At 38.9% G+C, this 21827-nt stretch overlaps 2 protein-coding genes across 2 annotated transcripts in view; one reads left to right on the top strand and one right to left on the bottom strand.

Moving 5' to 3' along the window:
• Positions 1-557: 557 nt before the first annotated feature.
• On the bottom strand, positions 558-7900 carry VPS29 (VPS29 retromer complex component). The gene is made up of 4 exons (XM_061169447.1): positions 7807-7900; positions 3314-3505; positions 1313-1548; positions 558-1060 (listed from the first exon to the last, which is right to left on the bottom strand). Exons 1-4 carry the CDS (start codon positions 7807-7809, stop codon positions 943-945), a joined length of 549 nt encoding a protein of 182 aa, XP_061025430.1. The 5' UTR covers positions 7810-7900; the 3' UTR covers positions 558-942.
• Positions 7901-8099: 199 nt separating this feature from the next.
• RAD9B (RAD9 checkpoint clamp component B) overlaps positions 8100-21827 on the top strand; it is a 34057-nt gene continuing 20329 nt past the window's right edge. Inside the window, exons 1-4 of the mRNA XM_061169916.1 lie at positions 8100-8139; positions 10634-10704; positions 11548-11697; positions 11912-12026. Of these exons, the coding sequence (XP_061025899.1) occupies positions 8103-8139; positions 10634-10704; positions 11548-11697; positions 11912-12026 (373 nt within the window). The 5' untranslated portion in view covers positions 8100-8102. The remainder of the gene's footprint in view (positions 8140-10633; positions 10705-11547; positions 11698-11911; positions 12027-21827) is intronic.

The raw sequence follows: 21827 nt of genomic DNA, 5'->3' as shown, positions 1-21827 counted from the left end.
AAGAATAGGGCACTTAAAAGCAAAAGTCTGAAGAATCACTGATGATTTACTATGTCAATATGGTATTCTATTTAGTTAATAAAATCTGAGTCCAACATTATGACCTAGAACGTTGTAAGAAAGAGCTCTGAGGGCTTCCCTGGTGGCGCAGTGGTTGAGAATCTGCCTGCCAATGCAGGGGACACAGGTTCGAGCCCTGGTCTGGAAAGATCCCACATGCCACGAAGCACCTAGGCCCGTGAGCCACAATTACTGAGCCTGCACGTCTGGAGCCTGTGCTCTGCAACAAGAGAGGCCGCGATAGTGAGAGGCCCGCGCACCGCGATGAAGAGTGGCCCCCACTTGCCGCAACTAGAGAAAGCCCTCGCACAGAAACGAAGACCCAACACACCCAAAAATAAATAAATAAATAAAATTAAAAAAAAAAAAAAAAAAAAAAGAAAGAGCTCTGAAAGGTCATCTCATCTACCTTATCACTGTAACACTTGTCTGCAGTTTCATTTGGCCTCTTATTTTCATAATTTTAAAAAATTAAAACACACTTTATCAAGAAAGTATAAATGAAAGGTAACTGTTTATTACTGGAGAAGAGAAGAATGTATACAAGAAAATCTAGGTTCTTTCTCCTCATGCACTACTGTGGTAGTAAAGTTCCAAATATCAACTATGAAGATATTTACAAGGATAAATTTTTCTTAACATGTGACCATTTACTGTGTGGTGGACGATTTTTCATAGAAATCATATACTTAAACTAAATACAATCTTATAGTTTACAAGAAGCTTAGAACATTGTATTAACAGAAGACGAGATTACATTTTACTGCAAAATATTATAAAAGTGATACAATTTTGTGGCTCTTAAACATTTAATTACTTGAGTTGAACAGGGGAATGAAAAAAAAAAAAAAAAAGCCCAACATCATCAGGACACGCCTCGCTTTAAGATTTTTTGTATTCAATTCGTTCTACTTTCACGTCATCTCCAATTAGCTGATACACATAAGTGACAACTGTAGAAGCCTGGATATCCATCAACACAAATGAAGGAATAATGTTTCTGGAAGAAAATATAAATAATGTCAGTGTTCTGTACTAAAAAGCAGTAGCACTATAAATTTCAATTTAGGATGACAATTTGGATTCAAGGAGAAATCTGGTTGTTAGACATATTAAAAAGAATAATCACCAATAGAAGATTGCCAAAAAGGCTATAATTATTTAAATAATCACATTTCTCTTTTATGAAATGTCACTTGTACAATTATTAACTTCATGAAACCCCCAAATTCCCAAATTGCATACTACTCACGTTTCCAAGGCATTATATGCTCCAGTGGCAGAACCTGGATTAATGTAGAATTTATTTTCATGCTCAAATGCTTCAAATTTATGTGTGTGTCCTGAAATAAGAATATCCACATCAAACTGCCTTTGCAACAGGGCTAAGCTGGCCATATCTCCCCATGGAATAACTTGATGTCCATGGATCAAACCAATTTTGAATTGCCCAACAGTTACAACTTTCTGTTCTGGATAATTCAGATTCTAAAATACGAAATAGACATAAGAAAGACAAATATTTTAGAGACATAGAGGTTTAAAAAATAACCTTCTTAAATATTCAATCTCATATGGGTGTTTTACTACAGTGCTCCACAACCAACATATTTGTTAAATATTTGATTTCTTCTCAATCTCTAAGGCTGCAACAGTGCTCAAAACATAATTTACTTTAGGTAAACTGGAACTTTTCATGCAATCCCTTTGTTGAGTTTATTTTTATAGACTATAAGTTCTTTTCGGCTTTCTGTAGAGGATAATTCCCCCAAATTTGTGTTTCCTCTATCTAAGAATCCAAGGAATATGACCTGTAAGCTAGGATATGTTCAAATTATATCCCAGGCTTTAATAGTTACATAGATGGCTTAAAATAATAATGATAGTTAAACTTATGTAGCACTTAGTATGAACCAGGCACTATTCTAAGAAGTTTATAAATATCAACCTATGTAATAATTACAAACAATCCTAAGAGGTAGGTTCTATTATGACCCCCATTTTATGGATGAGGAAACTGAGGCACAGAGAGGTTAAAATAACTTGCCTAGGAGCACATGTTATTAAGTGTTTGAGCCAAGATCCAAACCCTGGTAGTATGGCTCCAGGGTCAAGCAAAAAATTTAATTCTTGCTACTGAAACTATCTTTAGCATATCATAAACAGAACCCCTAATATATTTTTAACAAATGGCAAACCTATACTCGAATTATTGACAAGATGTTTGACCTTTCCCTTCTCATCCCCCCACCCCACTTTTCACTTTCATGCCACCTCTAGTTTATTCAAACTTAACACCAAAAAAAAAAGCACCAATGAATTTAAATAATTTATGAAAAAGCTTATATTCCCAGGAATAAAAAATAAAATTTTCATACTAGAATCAGGTTTATTAAGCTAGGTCATACAATGTTAGCACTGTCAGGGGTCTTAAAAATCATCTATTCCAATCATATTTACATAGTAGGGAACTAAGAAAGAGGATGTAATTTGCCTAAAATCTCATTATTAATTAATGGGCAAAGTTGGAACTCCAGAACTCCTTATTTTTTCTTTAAAGTTAGGTTTATTGAGGTAAAATTTACGTACAGGAAAATTACCCTTTTTAGTGTACAATTCAAGGAGTTTTGACAAATGCATACAGTTGTGTAAGCACTGCCACAGTAAGATACAGAAAAGTCTATCCCCTCCTCAAAACTCCCTCATGCCTGTTTATAGTTAACCTTTGAGATAGGGAGCCATGGCAGGGTTTTCAGCAGAGAAGTGATGTAATCTTACTTCACCTAAAAAGGATCACTCTGGTTGCTACGTGGAGAATAAACTGTGCAGGGAGCAAGGATAGAGTCAGGAAGCTGGAACACAGTAAAGTGGTAAGTAGCTTGGAACAGGGTAGCAGAGGTGGTGGCGGGTTAAGTTCCTGACAAAAACTTTGTAAACTAAATGATAGTACTACAAAAAATAGTGAGAAAACCATATCAATTTAGTTAGAATAAGTATGTAATATGTTTATTAAGTAGTCTAAAATCAGTGATTTTCAAACTGTAAGGGAGGGGTATGTGTAATAATTTTACATTGGAAAACTAAAAAAAAAAAAAGCAAAACAAACCTTAACAGTTGAGAAACTCTGGTCTCAAAAATAAACCTTATATATATAAAAATCAAGAAAAGGAAATATTTAATTAATATATAATCAACACAACAGGAAAAAAAAAAGGAAAGGAAATATTTGGGAAGGGAAAGGGAAGTACATCACCTCATCGAAGTCTCCTCTCACAATATGAACATCACCAGCCAGAGTCTTGAGATAGTCATAACTCTCTTTGGTACAAAGGTTTCCAGTGCAGAGAATGTGCTGAATCTTTCCTGGCACCAGCAGTTTTTTGAATTTAGCTGGCAAACTGTTGCACCGGTGTGGGATGTGCAGGTCTCCTAATACCAACACCAACTTTAAAGTGTCAAGGTGAGAAAAGGTGTAATGTTAAACATGATTTCAAAACAAGATATTCTCCTCCCATAAGTCCTCTTTTAAATTAAACTAATCAGAGATTCCAGAACCCAAAAGAGCAGATGTTATTCACACAGTTCCTATCATGACCATTTAAACAAACACACATATGATTCTAAATCAATCTTAAGTTTATTTTGGTCATAAATAGGTGTGCACACAATACAGGTAATCATTCTATTTATCAAGAATAAAATCAAGCTTTCTAAAGCGATTCATTTAGAGACCTATAAATTACATTCAAAAAAATTGAAAAATGAAAAATATACTACCGGGCCCTACGGAATTTGATATGGTAATTCATATTTCTGCAGTTTTAATGTAAAACATCATATATTGATTCCAGGGATGTTAATAAAAAGAATGGTTAAAATTATAATGATAGAGGAAAAAAAAGTTAATTCTATAATTTACTAGACTGACAACTATTTGGAGGAACAGTAACCAAAATTTACAATATTTGTTACTTAAAATATTAACTATACATTGCAGAGGAATAAAAACAGCCTATGTTGCAAAGAGTTTCAATAGGGCAAACATGTGCTTTTGAACTATAATTTTGTTGTCTTCTCTTTCCTTCATCATTAGAAATCCTGACTGTCATATTTTTGTCTAGATTAAATTGCCTATGTATCCTCAGTTTAGTTCCCAAACTTAAAATAACAAATCAACCTTTCATGTGCATTAGAGCATTAACAAAAGAGAGAGATCAGCTAAATAAGTGATGAATTCAGCAGGTGGTGGTTTAGAGTTGGAACAATCTCAGACGACAAAAACAAATTCTGCATATAAATATAGAAGAATTAAAAGACCTCAATCCTGCAGATTTTTAATTTTAAAATTTCAAGATTTGACATATATACACCATTTAACACAATAATGTCAAAAAGATCATTTAAAAATAGTATTCGCCCTCCAAAGAACAAGAGAATCAATTTCACCATGTCGATTGGTATAAGCACCTTCAGATGAGATCTGGCGCGTTCAGCGTGGTATGGCTGTAGACAGTATAAGCACCTTCATTCTATGACAGGATGCTTTCCCACACAGACATCCCATCCATAAATGTACATGCCCTTTAACTGGTTCCAAAGAACGCATGACTATTCTTTAATATTACCAAAGAAAACATTAAATATCTAAAACAGGATAAACAGCAAAGTCTGGCCACTACAGACTTTGTAAGTTGAAATTAATCAAAACCAAAATGTGTAAAATTAAAATTATTACCACAATAAGCTTGATTCATCTTGCAACAAATATCAAAATGATTACAAAGGAAAGAAAATGTTATCAGGACATAAAGTAACTGAGGTAACACAAGGTTACAAAACTAGCTCACTTTAAAAGAAATTATTAAATAAGCTTCTTTACAAAGAGTAGTTTCAGCTGGTATTTGCTCAATGACATATTAATTGTTTCAATCCAGATCTTAGTGGACAAAACATCCATAAAACTAAAAACCACCACATAGTTTCCACCCTCAGTGATAATCAATACAAAAGTACCTGGAGATAGAACAATCTTCATCTTTAGAGGGGGATCCCTTCAGATATGGATTGAAGTACATAGTTAATGTGGGAAGCTGGCATTTGAGAAAAAGGTAAAAAAATAGATTTCTATATTAAAAAAAAAAGAACCTCAAACTCATAAATTAAGGATATATGTCTAATACAGGTTGAAAATGTTTGGGCCTAATAATGAATGAGCTGTTCAATCTGAATGTGGTAGAACGAACATTAGTAAGACATGATACTTTATAATGATCTATGACCTAAATTTAATAATGTACTGTGGATTATGCCCAAGTGTACCTAGACTATTAGCAGTCTGAAGATATAACTATGAATGGCCACACAGAAACTATTTCAAATTAGTAAGGATCCTTACTAGGACTTTGATTTCCTGCAGCTTTTTAAGTTATAGGGGGAATAGTGTCACATAACAAATACCATACTTTGAGCAGTGTCTTTGCCCAAATTCCACACTTTGGACAGTTCAGGTTAGACACAGATTACAGAGTCTTTTAAGACAGCAAAAGATCCTGGAAATGGCAGTCTTGTTAAATTCAAATAAAGAATCAACCTAATCAAAGCATAGGAATTTGGTTACTTCCTATTTGATAGACATAAAAGGGTGAAATCCCAGTAACAGCACCCAACCACCATTGTTAGTAGGAGCTAAGAGAAGAAACTTACTCTGTGCCCAGCCTTAGTGGAATGAAGAAGTTGATTGCAGACAGGGGAATGAAAAAAAAAGGGTGAAACATGACCAATGTTAAAAGAAAGCAACGAAAAGAAACAAACCAAAAAAAGAACAAAAAACTCATCGAATGAATATGCAAACAACTGTTAATGATTTCTGAGTGTTATGAAAGAAAATGTTAAAAATCAGCTTTGCTCAAAACAATACCAAAAGAACCATTTGCTGTACTGTTAAATAACTCTCTCTCTCACACACACACACTTAAAATTTTTTCTACTTTTCCTAATCTCATTCGCCACTTTGACTCCCATCCGTTTTGTTCCCTGTTCTGTTTAGAATTTTGTAAAACAATTTGGAAAATTCATCAGCAATAGCTTAAATGAAAGCTAACATTTTCTGGATCCTTTAGGACTAATTATTCTTCAAGTATATTGATTTTAATCCTCCTATGTTTAAAATTCTAGTAGTTGGAAAATTATGCTGCAGCTAGGTCATTTTGTACATAAGATCTAACACAGCACTATGAATACATTGTCAAGTATTGGATGTACTGGATGATAAAAACAGACACCTTCCTCCAGCTAAATCTGGACTTTCCCCACACTTGAATTTGCTGCCCATAGACTCTGGATACTACTGTATATTGAACATTTCTGGTCTCTTTTGCCAAATAAAATGCTTTTAATTGTAAAAGAATCGACTAACTCTAAATTTTGCCCAGTTCTATTTCACACGAAAAGTGATACTTCAGTACAACTACCCTGAAAAAGTGTACACCTCTCAAAAACACTTCAGAAACATTAATATAGAAATCATGTCAGGTAATTTCATCTTCTCCCAGGGATAACTGTCTCAAAATTACTGTAAACGGGACTACTCTAATCTGGAGTCTGTTTAGAAGCAAAAATCAAAAGTGGGATTAAAGTCTCTAACATACATAAAGAAGCTAAAGAACCAGAGACCATGAATCTTCGGCTGTCACGTCTATAAGGCACCTTAAAGGCTGCTGGTCACAGAATCACGATCATCTTAAAAATGCAGTGAATGTTCATCAGAGAGAGAAGTCTCTTTTCAGCAACACAAATACCAAGATCATCAGAAATCCTTTTAAAACCGTTCTTCACTTTGTAGGGGGTCAAGGGCACTTTGAAAATCTGATTACCGCTATTAGCCCTCTCTGGCAGCAGTTCCCGAGTTTTCACGTAGGCAGGTCTTGGGGTACCGACCTACTGGAGGTGAGGGGATGATCTGGGGCAATCTGATGGACGAATGAGGTAAAGCTTTCCAAACTACTCCTTGCTGCCAACAATGGCCCTTTCACCAGAAAAACGTTCCAAAACGTAAAATTTCCAAACCATTTCAAGGAGTTCGAAAACCATTAAGGAATCCTGCTCTAAAGGGTCGCAGCAGCCTGAGGAAGTAGTTCCAGCAACCCTAAAAGCTAAATCCAGTCCTTTTCAGGGCCCACTGCCATATTTCAATGGCAGCTGCACGCTATTTCAGGGGCGAAGGGGATAGTTCTTAGCCCCTTTCTCTAGAGAGCAAACTAAAATGGGTAGCGAATTGTCCTTGCTTCTTCCCGTTTTGCCTCCGAGAAGCCAGCTTTCGCCACATGGGGGTGGTAACCGGTGGGTTACCTACTAGCGGGAGGTGCTTTTTGCGCGAAAGGAGCAAGGAAACGTCTGGAAACGGCGATGTTCCCGTGCTCCTTTCTCTGGGACGCTCGAGGCACAGGCCCAAAGGCCTTCCCCGGCTGGGGCGTGAGGGGCTCGTGACAGAAGCAGCAGCTGAAAGGGACCCTTTCCCCCCTCGGACGTCCTCTGGCTCCTGGGGCTGGGCTGCGAGGCCAGGGCTGGCCGCACCCAGAGGTGGCCGCTCTCTTTCCTCCCTTGTCTTTCCCCAGGCCCGGGCCCCGGCCGCGCCCGCCACGGCCTCCGGGATCGCTTAAGCCCTCGCCCAGAGACTCCCAGCGGCTCCCAACGACGCAGCACCCCAACCGAGAGGCAGGCCTCGGTCGCCGCAGCTGCCGCCCTCACCATCCTGTCACTGGGCTCCGCTCCGTCACCGCAACCGCCGCCGCCCTCTCTTCCTCAGACGCCTCGACGACCCGCCCACCTCGCTCACAACCAATGAAAAGAGAAGTCGGCGAGAGCCAGCTCTACGGAGGCCCGCGTAGGCTCTTTCCCGCCGTAAAGCGAAGTTGTTCTTTGGGAAATTGTGTTGGGGCGGTGGCCAAGATCGCGAAGTTTCCAAAAGCGCGGGCAACATCCGGGCACCTGGGGCCCTCGAGCTGAGGCGCGCAGAGTGACTGACTTTTTTAGGGATTGCAGCCATGCTGAAGTGCGGGATGAGCGGCAGTCAGGTGAAAGGTGCAGAGGCCTTTTTTGCCTTTCTGTGTAGAAAAGGGAAAGCGTAGGGTTCATGGGGAAGTTTCACACCATAGTCTAGTTTCTTGACCTTTGCCTTTCTGCCTAGCAGCTGAGGACACAAGGCCTGGCCACAGCCAGCACCCACCCACCCACGGTCCTGTTACCTTCTGAGGGGCGAATGACGGCCCATCTGCTTTTATTTATGCATAATATTTATATTCATAGGTGTCCATAAAATGAAGTTGCACTATCCGGACAGATATTGGAAGGGCAGCTTCAAACTCGGGACGATAAGGACTGTGTGGGAAGTTGGGAAAAACAATGCTTGGACAGTAAAAGTACTTTAGTGCCATGAGAAAAAAGCATAAACCTGTATTTTTTTCCAAATTCTAGCATTTTTAATGTATGACCTGGGACAAGCCACGGAATCACTTCAGGGCTCAGTTTTCTCATCTGTAAAATGAGAATAGTAACAGCATCTTCATTATAGGGTTTGTTGTAGGAATAAAATGCAGGTAAAGAGCTCAGTAATGAATGGGAATGTACAAGAACTATTGTTTATTGTAAATGGTACTTTAAACATGTAAGTTACTCCAGAAAGTCTCTATTTAGAAAAGTAATGGTCGTACAGATCATAACCTGAAAGTGATTATTGAAAGGCATCTTGTGTTGCAGCCGGCTTCCCCTGTGTTGACGACCTCTATGCAACAGTATTAACAGGAAAGGAAAGCACAAGCCCCCCCAGTGTTGCTGTTCTCAGAGTTCTAGAAAGTTCTCTCTTGCAGTGTGTACCTTAGTTCTCAATAAGTGATTATTTGTATGATTGTTTAAATTTGTTTTTCCTCCATAACTCTAAGCCCTGTGAGGGCAGGAGCTGTAAACCCGTCTTGTTCATTGCTATACCCCCATTGCCTTGGCTTGTACTGTCCTTGGAACGTACTAGGTGCTCAATAAATATTCATTGAATGAATGAAAGGTCTTCATTAGCTAGCTCCAGGAAGAAGTGGTGAATGTGAAGTGGTAAAAAGGGACAAACACCTCTTTTTTTCCCCCTAGTCATCCTCTCTTTCTCAGTTTGAGGCCTGCACCCCCACTTCCGGCCGTGCCGTGCAGCTTGCAGGATCTTAGTTACCCCACCAGGGATTGAACCTGGGCCCTTGGCAGCGGAATTGCGGCGTCCTAACCACCAGACCACCAGGGAATTCCCCGAACTCTGATTCTTTTTTTTTTTTTTTTTTAATTTATTTATTTTTGGCTGCGTTGGGTCTTCGTTGCTGCGCGTGGGCTTTCTGTAGTTGCGACGAGTGGGGGCTATTCATTGTGGTGCGCGGGCTTCTCATTGCGGTGGCTTCTCTTGTTGTGGAGCATGGGCTCTAGGCGCGTGGGCTTCAGTAGTTGTGGCACGTGGGCTCAGTAGTTGTGGCTCACGGGCTGTAGAGCGCAGGCTTAGTAGTTGTGGCTCACGGGCTTAGTTGCTCTGCGGCATGTGGGAATCTCCCCGGATCAGGGCTCGAACCCGTGTCCCCTGCATTGGCAGGCGGATTCTTAATCACTGCGCCACCAGGGAAGCCGGCCAACTCTGATTCTTAAGCATAATAATCTGATTTTATGTTCTGAAATTATTTTTCCTTTTTTCTACTTTTCCATGGATTGATGTGGCCATCCATTTTTATTGCATCATAGTATCCCGTATCTGTTTGCCATATTTTTTACTTATTCATAATTTATAAGAACACTAATGGTGTCTTACCAGATAAGACCAATATTTCATCCAGCCCTGGCCTCTCTTTCTGACAAGGCATCTAACTGTGTTTTCTGGGAAGATCTGGCATGTTCTGTGCTCAAACATCAGAGATACATCTTGAATTCCTCTAATTTCTCTCTCATGACTTGTTTTGACTTTGCCGCCTGTGAAGTTATTAAAACCCTTCAAACCATCTCCTATATGCTCTGTTTTCACACTTTTTGGGGGTGGGGGGTATACATTTATTTAAACCAAGTTTAAAAATGCATTAGTACGGAAACTGGCTTGCCACAGTAGTTCCATGCAACACTGTGAACATATAGAAAGGAAGAATTTTGTTGCATTTTATTATTTCACACACTCACTCTGTGAATTTATTTATTTTTTAATATTTATTTATATATTTGGCTGCGCTGGGTCTTAGTTGCAGCACGCAGGATCTAGATCTAGTTCCCGAGATCTAGTTCCCTGACTGGGGATTGAACCCAGGCCCCCTGCATTGGGAGGGCAGAGTCTTAACCACTAGACTACCAGGGAAATCCCTCATTCTGTTAATTTATTGAGCACTTACTGTGTGTCTGGCATTTTGCCAAGGGTATTATACTGTATTTCTTAAAACAATTTGTAGCATTAGTCTATAAAACACTATTCTTTATGAATTTATCTTGAGTCCTGTGAATGCTGAAGTAGTCCTATGATTTTATTGTTTGAGAAAAAGAATGTAAAAGGCACCTTTCTTTTTCTCCATAGTATTTGGGAAAGCGATCCAAGCACTCTCACGAATTAGTGATGAGCTGTGGCTAGACCCTTCTGAAAAAGGTGTAAGTAAGAAATTTAACTAATAGATTAAGGACAGAAGAAGATGTTTATAAATCCCAGTCCAGATTGAATGTTAACTAGGAAATCCAGAAATTCTAATCAGCCCTTTCACTGTTCATCTTTATTTTACATATCTAAATACATCTAGAGCGTGGTAAACTTAAAAATCGTACACAGTTGATTTAAGCCGGAAGAAACAAACTGGTGGTCAAGAGGCTAGATATGGCTTGCAGAAATGTTTTGTGGGGCCTGCACTATGTTTTTTTTAAAAAATGAAATAATTTTCTAACACTTAGTAATTGGGAGAGTCCACATAAAAATCTGAATTTCGTGATTCTGTTGAAAACTCAGAAGATCTGATAGTTTGGGGCCTGCATTCCCAAGTGGCAGTAGTTGGCTGACTAACAGTTTCTCCTCTTAGGCGAGGGAAAATTTTGCTGCAATCTTTTTACTCCCTTTTATATTGCCTTCTGCCACTTTGTGCTTTAAAGTTAAGGCCCCTGTGGGCATTTACATTTTTACAATTATAAATATGTTCTTGTTACCAAAAACAAACAAACAAGAGAAAAATACAATTTCAGCATGCAGGATTTTAGACTTAATACCTATATATAATATATTCCGTTTAGATGTGTGTACATATGCAAATTAAATGCACACTGTATAATGCAGTCCATATTACATCAGTACTATAACTTATGTGTATAATGTAGTCCATATCATGCAGTTCACATCCCATAGCCTTACTCGGACACATTTCAGTGCGATGTTAAACATAATAGAATTTTTTAAATTAATCATTAAAGTTGATTTTTTCCTGTATAGCTATTATTTTATTTTTCTAGCTTGCTTTAAGATCTGTGAATTCTTGTCGGTCAGCATATGGATGTGTCCTCTTCTCGCCTGTGTTTTTTCAACATTATCAATGGTCAACCTCGGTGAAAACGAATGATAGTGACACAATATCGAATTTAAATTGCAAATTGGGAATGAAGGTAAGAGTAAGTGGGCATGGTTTTCTCTTGTATTGTAGAAATATTCATTATATAGGGCATAACACCTATTCTGTACTTAATACTTGGTTTAAATGGCATGCAGGACAGTCTGTTCATTTACGAATATACTTACTCTTCTTTTGTTAGGTTTTTTTAAAACTAATCAAGCAACCATATTAAGTATGTGCTCTTCTATAATGTGTTTGTGTTACAGTCAATTCTGCCTATCTTTAGATGTCTGAATTCCCTCGAAAGAAATGTAGAGCAGTGCAAAATATTTACCAGATCTGATAAGTGCAAAGTAGTTATTCAATTCTTCTGCAGACATGGTAGGTATAATTAAATCCAGTTTAAAGTATGTGTGTGTTTTGTTAATATTTTTCATGTTTAGAATATTCAAACTGCATATCAAGACTTCCCATTGCACTATTGCTTAGAATTTGTATAGTTTTGTGGTAGGGCGGTTATAAATATTATCTTGTCTCTGTAGAAGTACTGTGAGTTGATTGGTATTAATTATTTCCTTTTTTGGCTTGTCAGTGGCACAAGCTTTGCCTGCACACAGACCAAGTTTTTAAATGTCCATCTGAATTCTAACAATTGATTATTCTAAAATTAACTAGCTGCTTGATGATATTCTGTAAGACTGCCTTGGTAACAGTGTTCCTTGGAATGAACAGAAAAGAATAATGCCTACCTGTATTAAAAATGCTCCAGGAGGTAAATAGTATTTTATCTGGGGCTGAAAGAAGCATGGTAACTGGCCCAAGGTCACAGAACTAGTAAGTCACAGAGCCTGGATTTGAGTCCAGCCCCACAATAGTAGGAGCCAAAACCTTCATTCATTCTCTCTGCTACACCAAGAGATTTCCTGCCTCCTAGCCTTGCATGGTAGATATTCAAATGTTGTAGTCATATAGGATTTTACATGGTTAAATATGTATAGCATGGTGATAAAGTGCATGGACTCTGGAGGTCAACAAGGTCTGGGGTGGAATCCTGCTCTGCCTCTTCCTTGCTGAGACATTGGGCGAATTATTTTACATCTTTGTGCCTCAGTTTCCCTATATGTAAAATGGGGACAATGGTAGTACCAGCCTCCTAGGGTTTTTGTGAAGATTCAATGAGTTATAGGAAGTTATAGTTCTAAAGTGTTTAAAGAAATACCTGGCATATTTTCTAAGAGTTAGCGCTAGTAATATTTATAATGATTGCTGCTATTTTATTTGAAGTTACCAGTTAGGAGTGTATGTTTTAAAAAATCTTGTACTTGTGGTATTGGTCCAAATCTTTTTATAGTGGAATGGTCTTCTGGAAGGTTATATTAGTGTTACGATTTATCTTATATTTCTTAATTTTGTCTTACATTTATCTTAATATTTTTATTTCAGCTCTTATTCATATTATATTCCTTAATTTTTCCTCTGCAAAATATCAATTTTTAACATTATTTTTTCCTTCTTTGAGCTTCAGTTCATGTCATAGCAGAATCATGTAAAGAGCATGATTAAAAGCCCAGGAAGGGTGGGGGGAGGGATAAATTAGGAGTTTGGGATTAAAATATACACACTACTGTATATAAAATAGATAACCAACAAGGACCTACTGTGTAGCACAGGGAACTATACTCAATATCTTGTAATAAGCTATAATAGAAAAGAATCTAAAAAAGAATAATATATATATATGTATAACTGAATCACTTTGCTGTACACCTGAAACTAACACATTGTAAATCAACTATATTTCAGTAAAAATTAAAAAATAAAAGCACACACACACACAAAAAAAGCACCGCAAGCTCTGACATCACACAGATTTGGATGTGGATTCTTCTATAATTCTTATTAGTTTTGTGACGGTACATAAGCTCTCTGAACCTTCATTTTCTTTTCTCTAGAATGGGGATAATCTTACCTACCCTCAGATTCTGGGGTTGTTGTGAGGATGAAGTGAGATCACATGTGTAAAGCACTTAGTGTGGTACCTGACACAGAGGCAGTACTGAATAGTCAGTGACTGATGTTATTACAATTATCCTCATCCCTTATTTCCAGCTAGATTTTATTTTTAAATTTTTTATTAAAAAAAATTTTTTTGGCTGCACCGCGCGGCTTTCAGGATCTTAGTTCCCCGACCAGGGATTGAACCTGGGTCCTCGGCAGTGAAAGCATGGAGTCCTAACCACTGGACCACCAGGGAAGTCCCCAGCTAGATTTTAAACAACCAACTTTTCAGCTTCTTAAGTATGTCTCCAGTGGCTTGATTAATGTCCAATACATATTTGTGATTGGTTGATTTTTAATAGCTTTTGTAGGGAAGTTGTATGAGTTAGAATGCTATAAGTCAGCGGTCCCCAACCTTTTTGGCACCAGGGGCCGGTTTCGTGGAAGACAATTTTTCCACGGACAGGGGTGGGGGGATTGGGATGGTTCAGGTGGTAATGCCAGCGATGGGTAGCAATGGGGCTCAGCTGCCACTCACCTCCTGCTGTGCGGCCTGGGGGGTGGGGGTGGGGGATGGGGACCCCTGCTCTAAGTTACAAATAACAGGGAAAAAAAAAACCACCCAGAAAATCCAACTCAAACTGACTTAAACAATAAGGAGGAATATTGGCTCATGTAAACTAAAAGTTCAAAATTAGGTCATAGGCGTGTTTCCATCCAGGCTGCAGCAGCTGCTTCTCCTTCTTCTTTTTAAAATTCTCTCAGGTCTGCTTGCCTCCATGTGATTTATACTAAGGCGAGCTTCTCTTATAAACTTTTTTTTTTAATATCTTTATTGGAGTATAATTGCTTTGCAGTGGTGTGTTAGTTTTGCTGTATGACAAAGTGAATCAGCCATGCATATACATATATCCCCATATCTCCTCCCTCTTGGCATCTCCCTCCTCTTATAAACTTTTAATAATGAGGTGACTTCTAGCAGCAGCAGCAGCTGGGGCTACATGCTTGCTGTTTCACATCTGGGGGAGTGAGAGCCATACGTCATACATGCACTGAACAAAAGTGCTTGACTTTGCTCTGATTGGACCAACCTAAATTAATCCTGGGGAGCCAGGGGAATTCCATTCTCTAATTGCCTTGGCTTATTGCCATATCTGGACCAAATTCAATTGCAAGGGGGATAAGATTACATCAATTGATTTATACCAATGAGGGCCCACAAGTGATACTGGAAGTGAAGTCAGTCCCACCCAAACCTCATGGCTGCTACATAACAGGGAAGGATGGCTCAGGAAGGAAGGGGGAAGTAGGGGATAGATGCTGATACCCAGTAAATGGGGTAAATAGTTATACTTTCCAAAACTGTATGTACCCAGCCCAGGAAATTATGTTTGCAATTTTATTTTTATAATCTGGTGGAGAAACATTGTTCAAATTTAGTTGAGAAAAATCACCTGGGCAGAGATATCCAATAAACTGCTAGAAATACATATTTGGAACTGGGGAAGAAATTAAAGACAGTGAAGTAAATTTGGCTCTCTTCATTGATAGAAAACAATTGCAAAAGCATGAGCCGCTAAAAAAGACTAACTTCTCTGAATCTAACCATAAATGGTTTCCAGAACGGTGATTTCTTAGGTTATTTAGCATCTGCTAATAGAAAAAAAAAAAAAGATGATTTATGTCATCAAGAACCAAGGTTCATATGAAATATTTACCTGCCTAATAATAATTCTATCAATTCTCTGTATTTTCATTGGCACTGGCCCCAGGGTGGCTAAAAATGAGTCAGTGAATTGTCCCTGAAGAACATGCTCTGATCCAAAGCACCTGCTAATAAGTTCTGTCCTGCTCAAGAAGACAGATCTCCGACAGAGAGGGGCTTCCATACGAGGGGTGCACTGGCTATTGAGTGAAAATAAAACCAGGATTCATACATGTATATTAATGACATGGTGTCAAGAGGGCAGAATTTCCACTTCACGGTTTTAAGGTTTTGTAAAAGGGCATTCTACAGATACGCTAATGACTTTAAACTTGCATAACAGTGAACTTAAAGGGATTGGGAAACATTTGCCAACTTATAAGTATCATTAACCTCTGAAATTCCAAACCCCACGAATGGAACATCTCCAAAATAATGCTTGTTCCTTAGCTGTACCTCTTTAAGTTTGAAAGAGTTCTCTGGAGCCACTGAGGGAAGTTGCAAATTGTGCTATGAAACAGCAAGCAGAATTCTATCATAGCATCATATATGCCATGGCTGGCAGCTGATGGTATAAGGCAGTGCTCCTCAAGCGGTCCATGGACTGGCTGCTGGACCTCAAATTGTCTGTTACTGGTCTGTGAGAAGATAAGGAGCTTGTGTCAGAATTTAAGTCAACCACATTACTAGGCATTCTCTTTAGTTCCGCTGTTTTGTTTTTGTTTCAATAGTGAGACTTTCTCAATGAAGGAAGAAATTCTGGTGAAAATTCCTTGTCTCTTATAGTCCAGTACTTTGTGTAGCACTAGATAAAATCAATAAATGACACAGAGGAAACAGGACTTCTAAATTTTTATCCTGTTTGCATTCTATCAAGGAAAATTATTATTAAACTGGAAGACTAGAAAAACCACAATGAAGAGGTACACCAAGCCAAGTTGCTTTAAAAAGAGCACAATGGATGTACTTGGGGCAAGAGATTCAAAGGAGAGAAAGGTGAAGAGGAAGGGCTATCTGGGTGGTAGCATCACATGTTGGTAAATTTCTTTTCTTTTTTTTTTTTTTAAACATCTTTATTGGAGTATAACTGCTTTACAATGGTGTGTTAGTTTCTGCTTTATAACAAAGTGAATCAGCTGTACGTATACATATATCCCCATATCTCCTCCCTCTTGCGTCTCCCTCCGCCCTCCCTATCCCACCCCTCTAGGTGGTCACAAAGCACCGAGATGATCTCCCTGTGCTATGCGGCTGCTTCCCAGTAGCTATCTATTTTATAATTGGTAGTATATATAAGTCCATGCCATTCTCTCACTTCGTCCCAGCTTACCCTTCCCCCTCCCCGTGTCCTCAAGTCCATTATCTACATCTGCGTCTTTATTCCTGCCCTGCACCTAGGTTCTTCATAACCATTTTTTTTAGATTCCATATATATGTGTTAGCATATGGTATTTGTTTTTCTCTAACTTACTTCACTCTGTATGACAGACTCTAGGTCCATACACCTCACTACAAATAAGTCAATTTCGTTTCTTTTTATGACTGAGTAATATGCCATTGTATATATGTGCCACATCTTCTTTATCCATTCATCTGTAGATGGACATTTAGGTTGGTCCCATGTCCTGGCTATTGTAAATAGTGCTGCAATGAACACTGTGGTACATAATTCTTTTTGAATTATGGTTTTCTCAGGGTTTATGCCCAGTAGTGGGATTGCTGGGTCATATGGTTGTTCTATTTTTAGTTTTTTAAGGAACCTCCATACTGTTCTCCATAGTGGCTGTATCTATTTACATTCCCACCAACAGTGCAAGAGGGTTCCCTTTACTCCACACCCTCTCCAGCATTTATTGTTTGTAGATTTTTTGATGATGGCCATTCTGACCGGTGTGAGGTGATACCTCATTGTAGTTTTGATTTGCATTTCTCTAATGATTAGTGATGTTGAGCATTCTTTCACATGTTTGTTGGCTATCTGTATATCTTCTTTGGAGAAATGTCTATTTAGGTCTTCTGCCCATTTTTGGATTGGGTTGTTTGTTTTTTTGATATTGAGCTGCATGAGCTGCTTGTAAATTTTGGAGATTAATCCTTTGTCGTTTGCAAATATTTTCTTCATTTGCAAATATTTTCTCCCATTCTGAGGGTTGTCTTTTCATCTTGTTTATGGTTTCCTTTGCTGTGCAAAAGCTTTTAAGTTACATTAGGTCCCATTTGTTTATTTTTGTTTTTATTTCCATTTCTCTAGGAGATGGGTCAAAAAGGATCTTGCTGTGATTTATGTCATAGAGTGTTCTGCCTATGTTTTCCTCTAAGAGTTTTATAGTGTCTGGCCTTACATTTAGGTCTTTACTCCATTTTGAGTTTATTTTTGTATATGGTGTTAGGGAGCGTTCTAATTTCATTCTTTTATGTGTAGCTGTCCAGTTTTCCCAGCACCACTTATTGAAGAGGCTGTCTTTTCTCTATTGTATATTTTTGCCTCCAAATCAAAAATAAGGTGACCATATGTGCATGGGTTTATCTCTGGGCTTTCTATCCTGTTCCATTGATCTATATTTCTGTTTTTGTGCCAGTACCATACTGTCTTGATTACTATAGTTTTGTAGTATAGTCTGAAGTCAAGGAGCCTGATTCCTCTAGCTCTGTTTTTATTTCTTAAGATTGCTTGGCTATTTGGGGTCTTTTGTGTTTCCATACAAATTGTGAAATTTTTAGTTCTAGTTCTGTGAAAAATGCCATTGGTAGTTTGACAGGGATTGCATTGAATCTGTAGATTGCTTTGGGTAGTATAGTCATCTTCACAATGTTGATTCTTCCAATCCAAGAACATGGTATATCTCTCCATCTGTTTGTATCATCTGTAATTTCTTTCATCAGTGTCTTTTTTTTTCTTTTATTTATTTATTTATTTATTTATTTATTTATTTATTTATTTATGGCTGTGTTGGGTCTTCGTTTCTGTGTGAGGGCTTTCTCTAGTTGCGGCGAGCGGGGGCCACTCTTCATCGTGGTGCGCGGGCCTCTCACTGTCGTGGCCTCTCTTGTTGCGGAGCACAAGCTCCAGACACGCAGGCTCAGTAGTTGTGGCTCACGGGCCTAGTCGCTCCGCGGCATGTGGAATCTTCCCAGACCAGGGCTTGAACCTGTGTCCCCTGCATTGGCAGGCAGATTCTCAACCACTGCGCCACCAGGGAAGCCCCCTCATCAGTGTCTTATAGTTTTCTGCATACAGGTCTTTTGTCTCCTTAGGTAGGTTTATTCCTAGGTATTTTATTCTTTTTGTTGCAATGGTAAATGGGAGTGTTTCCTTAATTTCTCTTTCAGGTTTTTCATCATTAGTGTATAGGAATGCAAGAGATTTCTGTGCATTAATTTTGTATCCTGCTGCTTTACCAAATTCATTGATTAGCTCTAGTAGTTTTCTGGTAGCATCTTTAGGATTCTCTCTATATAGTATCATGTCATCTGCAAACAGTGACAGCTTTACTTCTTCTTTTCTGATTTGGATTCCTTTTATTTCTTTTTCTTCTCTGATTGCTGTGGCTAAAACTTCCAAAACTATGTTGAATAATAGTGGTGAGAGTGGGCAACCTTGTCTTGTTCCTGATCTTAGTGGAAATGGTTTCAGTTTTTCACCATTGAGAACGATGTTGGCTGTGGGTTTGTCATATATGGCCTTTATTATGTTGAGGTAAGTTCCTTCTATGCCTACTTTCTGGAGGGTTTTTATCATAAATCGGTGTTGAATTTTGTCGAAAGCTTTTTCTGCATCTATTGAGATGATCATATGGTTTTTCTCCTTCAATTTGTTAATATGGTGTATCACATTGATTTATTTGCATATATTGAAGAATCCTTGCATTCCTGGGATAAACCCCACTTGATCATGGTGTATGATCCTTTTAATGTGCTGTTGGATTCTGTTTGCTAGTATTTTGTTGAGGATTTTTGCGTCTATGTTCATCAGTGATATTGACCTGTAGTTTTCTTTCCTTGTGACACCTTTGTCTGGTTTTGCTATCAGGGTGATGGTGGCCTCGTAGAATGAGTTTGGGAGTGTTCCTCCCTCTGCTATATTTTGGAAGAGTTTGAGAAGGATAGGTGTTAGCTCTTCTCTAAATGTTTGATAGAATTTGCCTGTGAAGCCATCTGGTCCTGGGCTAAATTTCTAATAGTCAGAAATGGGAAGGCATTCTATGATGAGGGAGCAGTGTAGTCAAAGGTATAGACTGAAAGTGTTTAGTGTGTTAAGGAAAACGGAGAAGGAGGCAAGTAGCAGGAATGAAAGCATCAGGGATAACAAAGAAATAAGGCATTTCTCAGCTTGGACATCCTTGGCAATGCCAATAGAACTTTCACCCAAGTCAGGTATTTGTTATAGAGATATGATTGTGCTTGTACATGCATGGGCTATTTCTAAAGAATACCTAAGAAACTGGTAACCATAGTTACCTCTGAGGAGGGTACTGGGGTGGCAGGAGTCAGAGGTGGAGGGTGACTTATTTTCACTGTCTATTCTTTGGTATCTTTTGAATTTTATACCATGTACATCTATTACCTTCTATTACCTATCCATCTAAAAGTAACTTGAAAATATTTTTTAAAATAGGTAAGATATGCCAACTTTTGAGCTTTGTGTCTTCCCAAAATAGCAGCCACAGTAATCCCTTTAAAATAGGTCAGATTATGTCACTCCAGTGCTTAAAATTCTCAAAAAGCTCACCATTTTACCCAAGGTAAAAGCCGAAGATCTTACAATGGCCTGTAAGGCCCCACATGATCCGGGAGTCCCAGGCTGGGCCCCTGTTCTCTCTGCCTAGCAAGCTCCTTCTCCAGATAGCACATGGCTTGCTCTTTCAAAAACCTCCTTCAGTCTTGCTCAAATGGCATCTTTTCCATGAGGTCTTCCTTGACCTCCTTATTTGAAATTGCTGCCCACCACCACCGGCACTCCCCAGCCCCCTTTCAGCTTTCCTTTTTTCTTGTGCTACTTATCACTATGTGACAGACCAATTATTTTACTTTTTCTTTTTTTGGCCACACCGCACAGCATGCAGGATCTTAGTTTCCCGACCAGGGAGCAAACCTGTGCCCTCTGCAGTGGAAGCGCGGAGTCTTAACAACTGGACCACCAGGGAAGTACTACTTTTGATTTTCTTACTGTTTGCCTCCCTTCGCTAGAATGTAAGCTCTGTGAGGTCAGAAATTTTTGTCTGAGTTGTTCTTTGCTAGTCCACAGCTCCAAAATTCGTCCCTGTGTGTTTCCCTACTTTGAATCTCAGCTGGCCTTGGAGTTGCTTTGATATCAATAGAATGCACGAGAAGTGATGTTGTGTGAGTTCCAAGCCTAGGCCTCAAGAGGCCTGTCAGCTTCCACTGTTAAACTAAGAACATTTCCATCAGCATGAGAATAAGCACAGCCCAGCACAGACTCCTGGAAGATTGGAGACCATGTGGTGAGAGGCCCCAGCCATCCCGGCTGTCCCTGTTGTCCCAACTGTGAGGCCCCAGATATGAATGTGAGGCCATTCAAAATGATCCAGCCACAGCTAAGCCAACCCAAACCAGAGGAGCCACTCAGCTGAATTGTTAGAAATAACAAACGTTTGTTATTTTGGGCCACTAAATTTCTGATTAAAATTTGTGGTTTTTAATCCATTAAAAACTAACTGATCAGGAATTCCTTGGTGGCGCAGTGGTTAAGAATCCGCCTGCCAATGCAGGGGACACAGGTTAGAGCCCTGGTCTGGGAAGATCCCACATGCCGCGGAGCAACTAAGCCCGTGAGCCACAACTACTGAGCCCACGTGCCACAACTACTGAAGCCTGCACGCCTAGAGCCCATGCTCCAATTCAACAAGAGAAGCCACCGCAACGAGAAGCCCGCGCACCACAACGAAGAGTAGCCCCCACTCGCCGCAACTAGAGAAAGACCGCACGCAGCAACAAAGACCCAACACAGCCAAAAAATTAATTAATTAATTAAAAAAAACAAAAACAAAAAAACTAAGTGGTCAGGGACTTCCTTGGCGGTCCAGTGGTTAAGACTCCGCGCTCCGAATGCAGGGGGCACAGGTTCGATCCCTGGTCAGGAAGGTCACACATGCCTCACTGCGTGGTCAAAAAAAAAAAAAAACCACAACAAAACAAAAAAAAAGAACAACTGATCAGCCTTGTACACAGTAAGTGCTCAGTAAATATTTATGAAAATAATAAATATTGCTGTTGTTATTAATTCAGTTAAAAAATAAGTTGAGAAATGTTGTTTATGGTGAATCCTTTTGATTCTCATTGTAACATTATTATGCTGTAGAAAGTTATAGCCCACCTGGATTTTATTACACGGGCTCCATATTCAAACTCAGATTCAGAAAAAAAAAAGAGATAAAACAAACTTAGATTCAAATTCTAGCTATACTTGTTAAAACAGCATAGCCTTGAAGTCATTTAACAGAGCTAGAGCTATAGTTTCC

The sequence above is a fragment of the Eubalaena glacialis genome, chromosome 15 (assembly GCF_028564815.1).
Source record: "Eubalaena glacialis isolate mEubGla1 chromosome 15, mEubGla1.1.hap2.+ XY, whole genome shotgun sequence".
In the NCBI taxonomy this organism is placed as follows: Eukaryota; Metazoa; Chordata; class Mammalia; order Artiodactyla; family Balaenidae; genus Eubalaena; species Eubalaena glacialis.
This window is presented reverse-complemented; position numbering and strand designations above follow the sequence as displayed.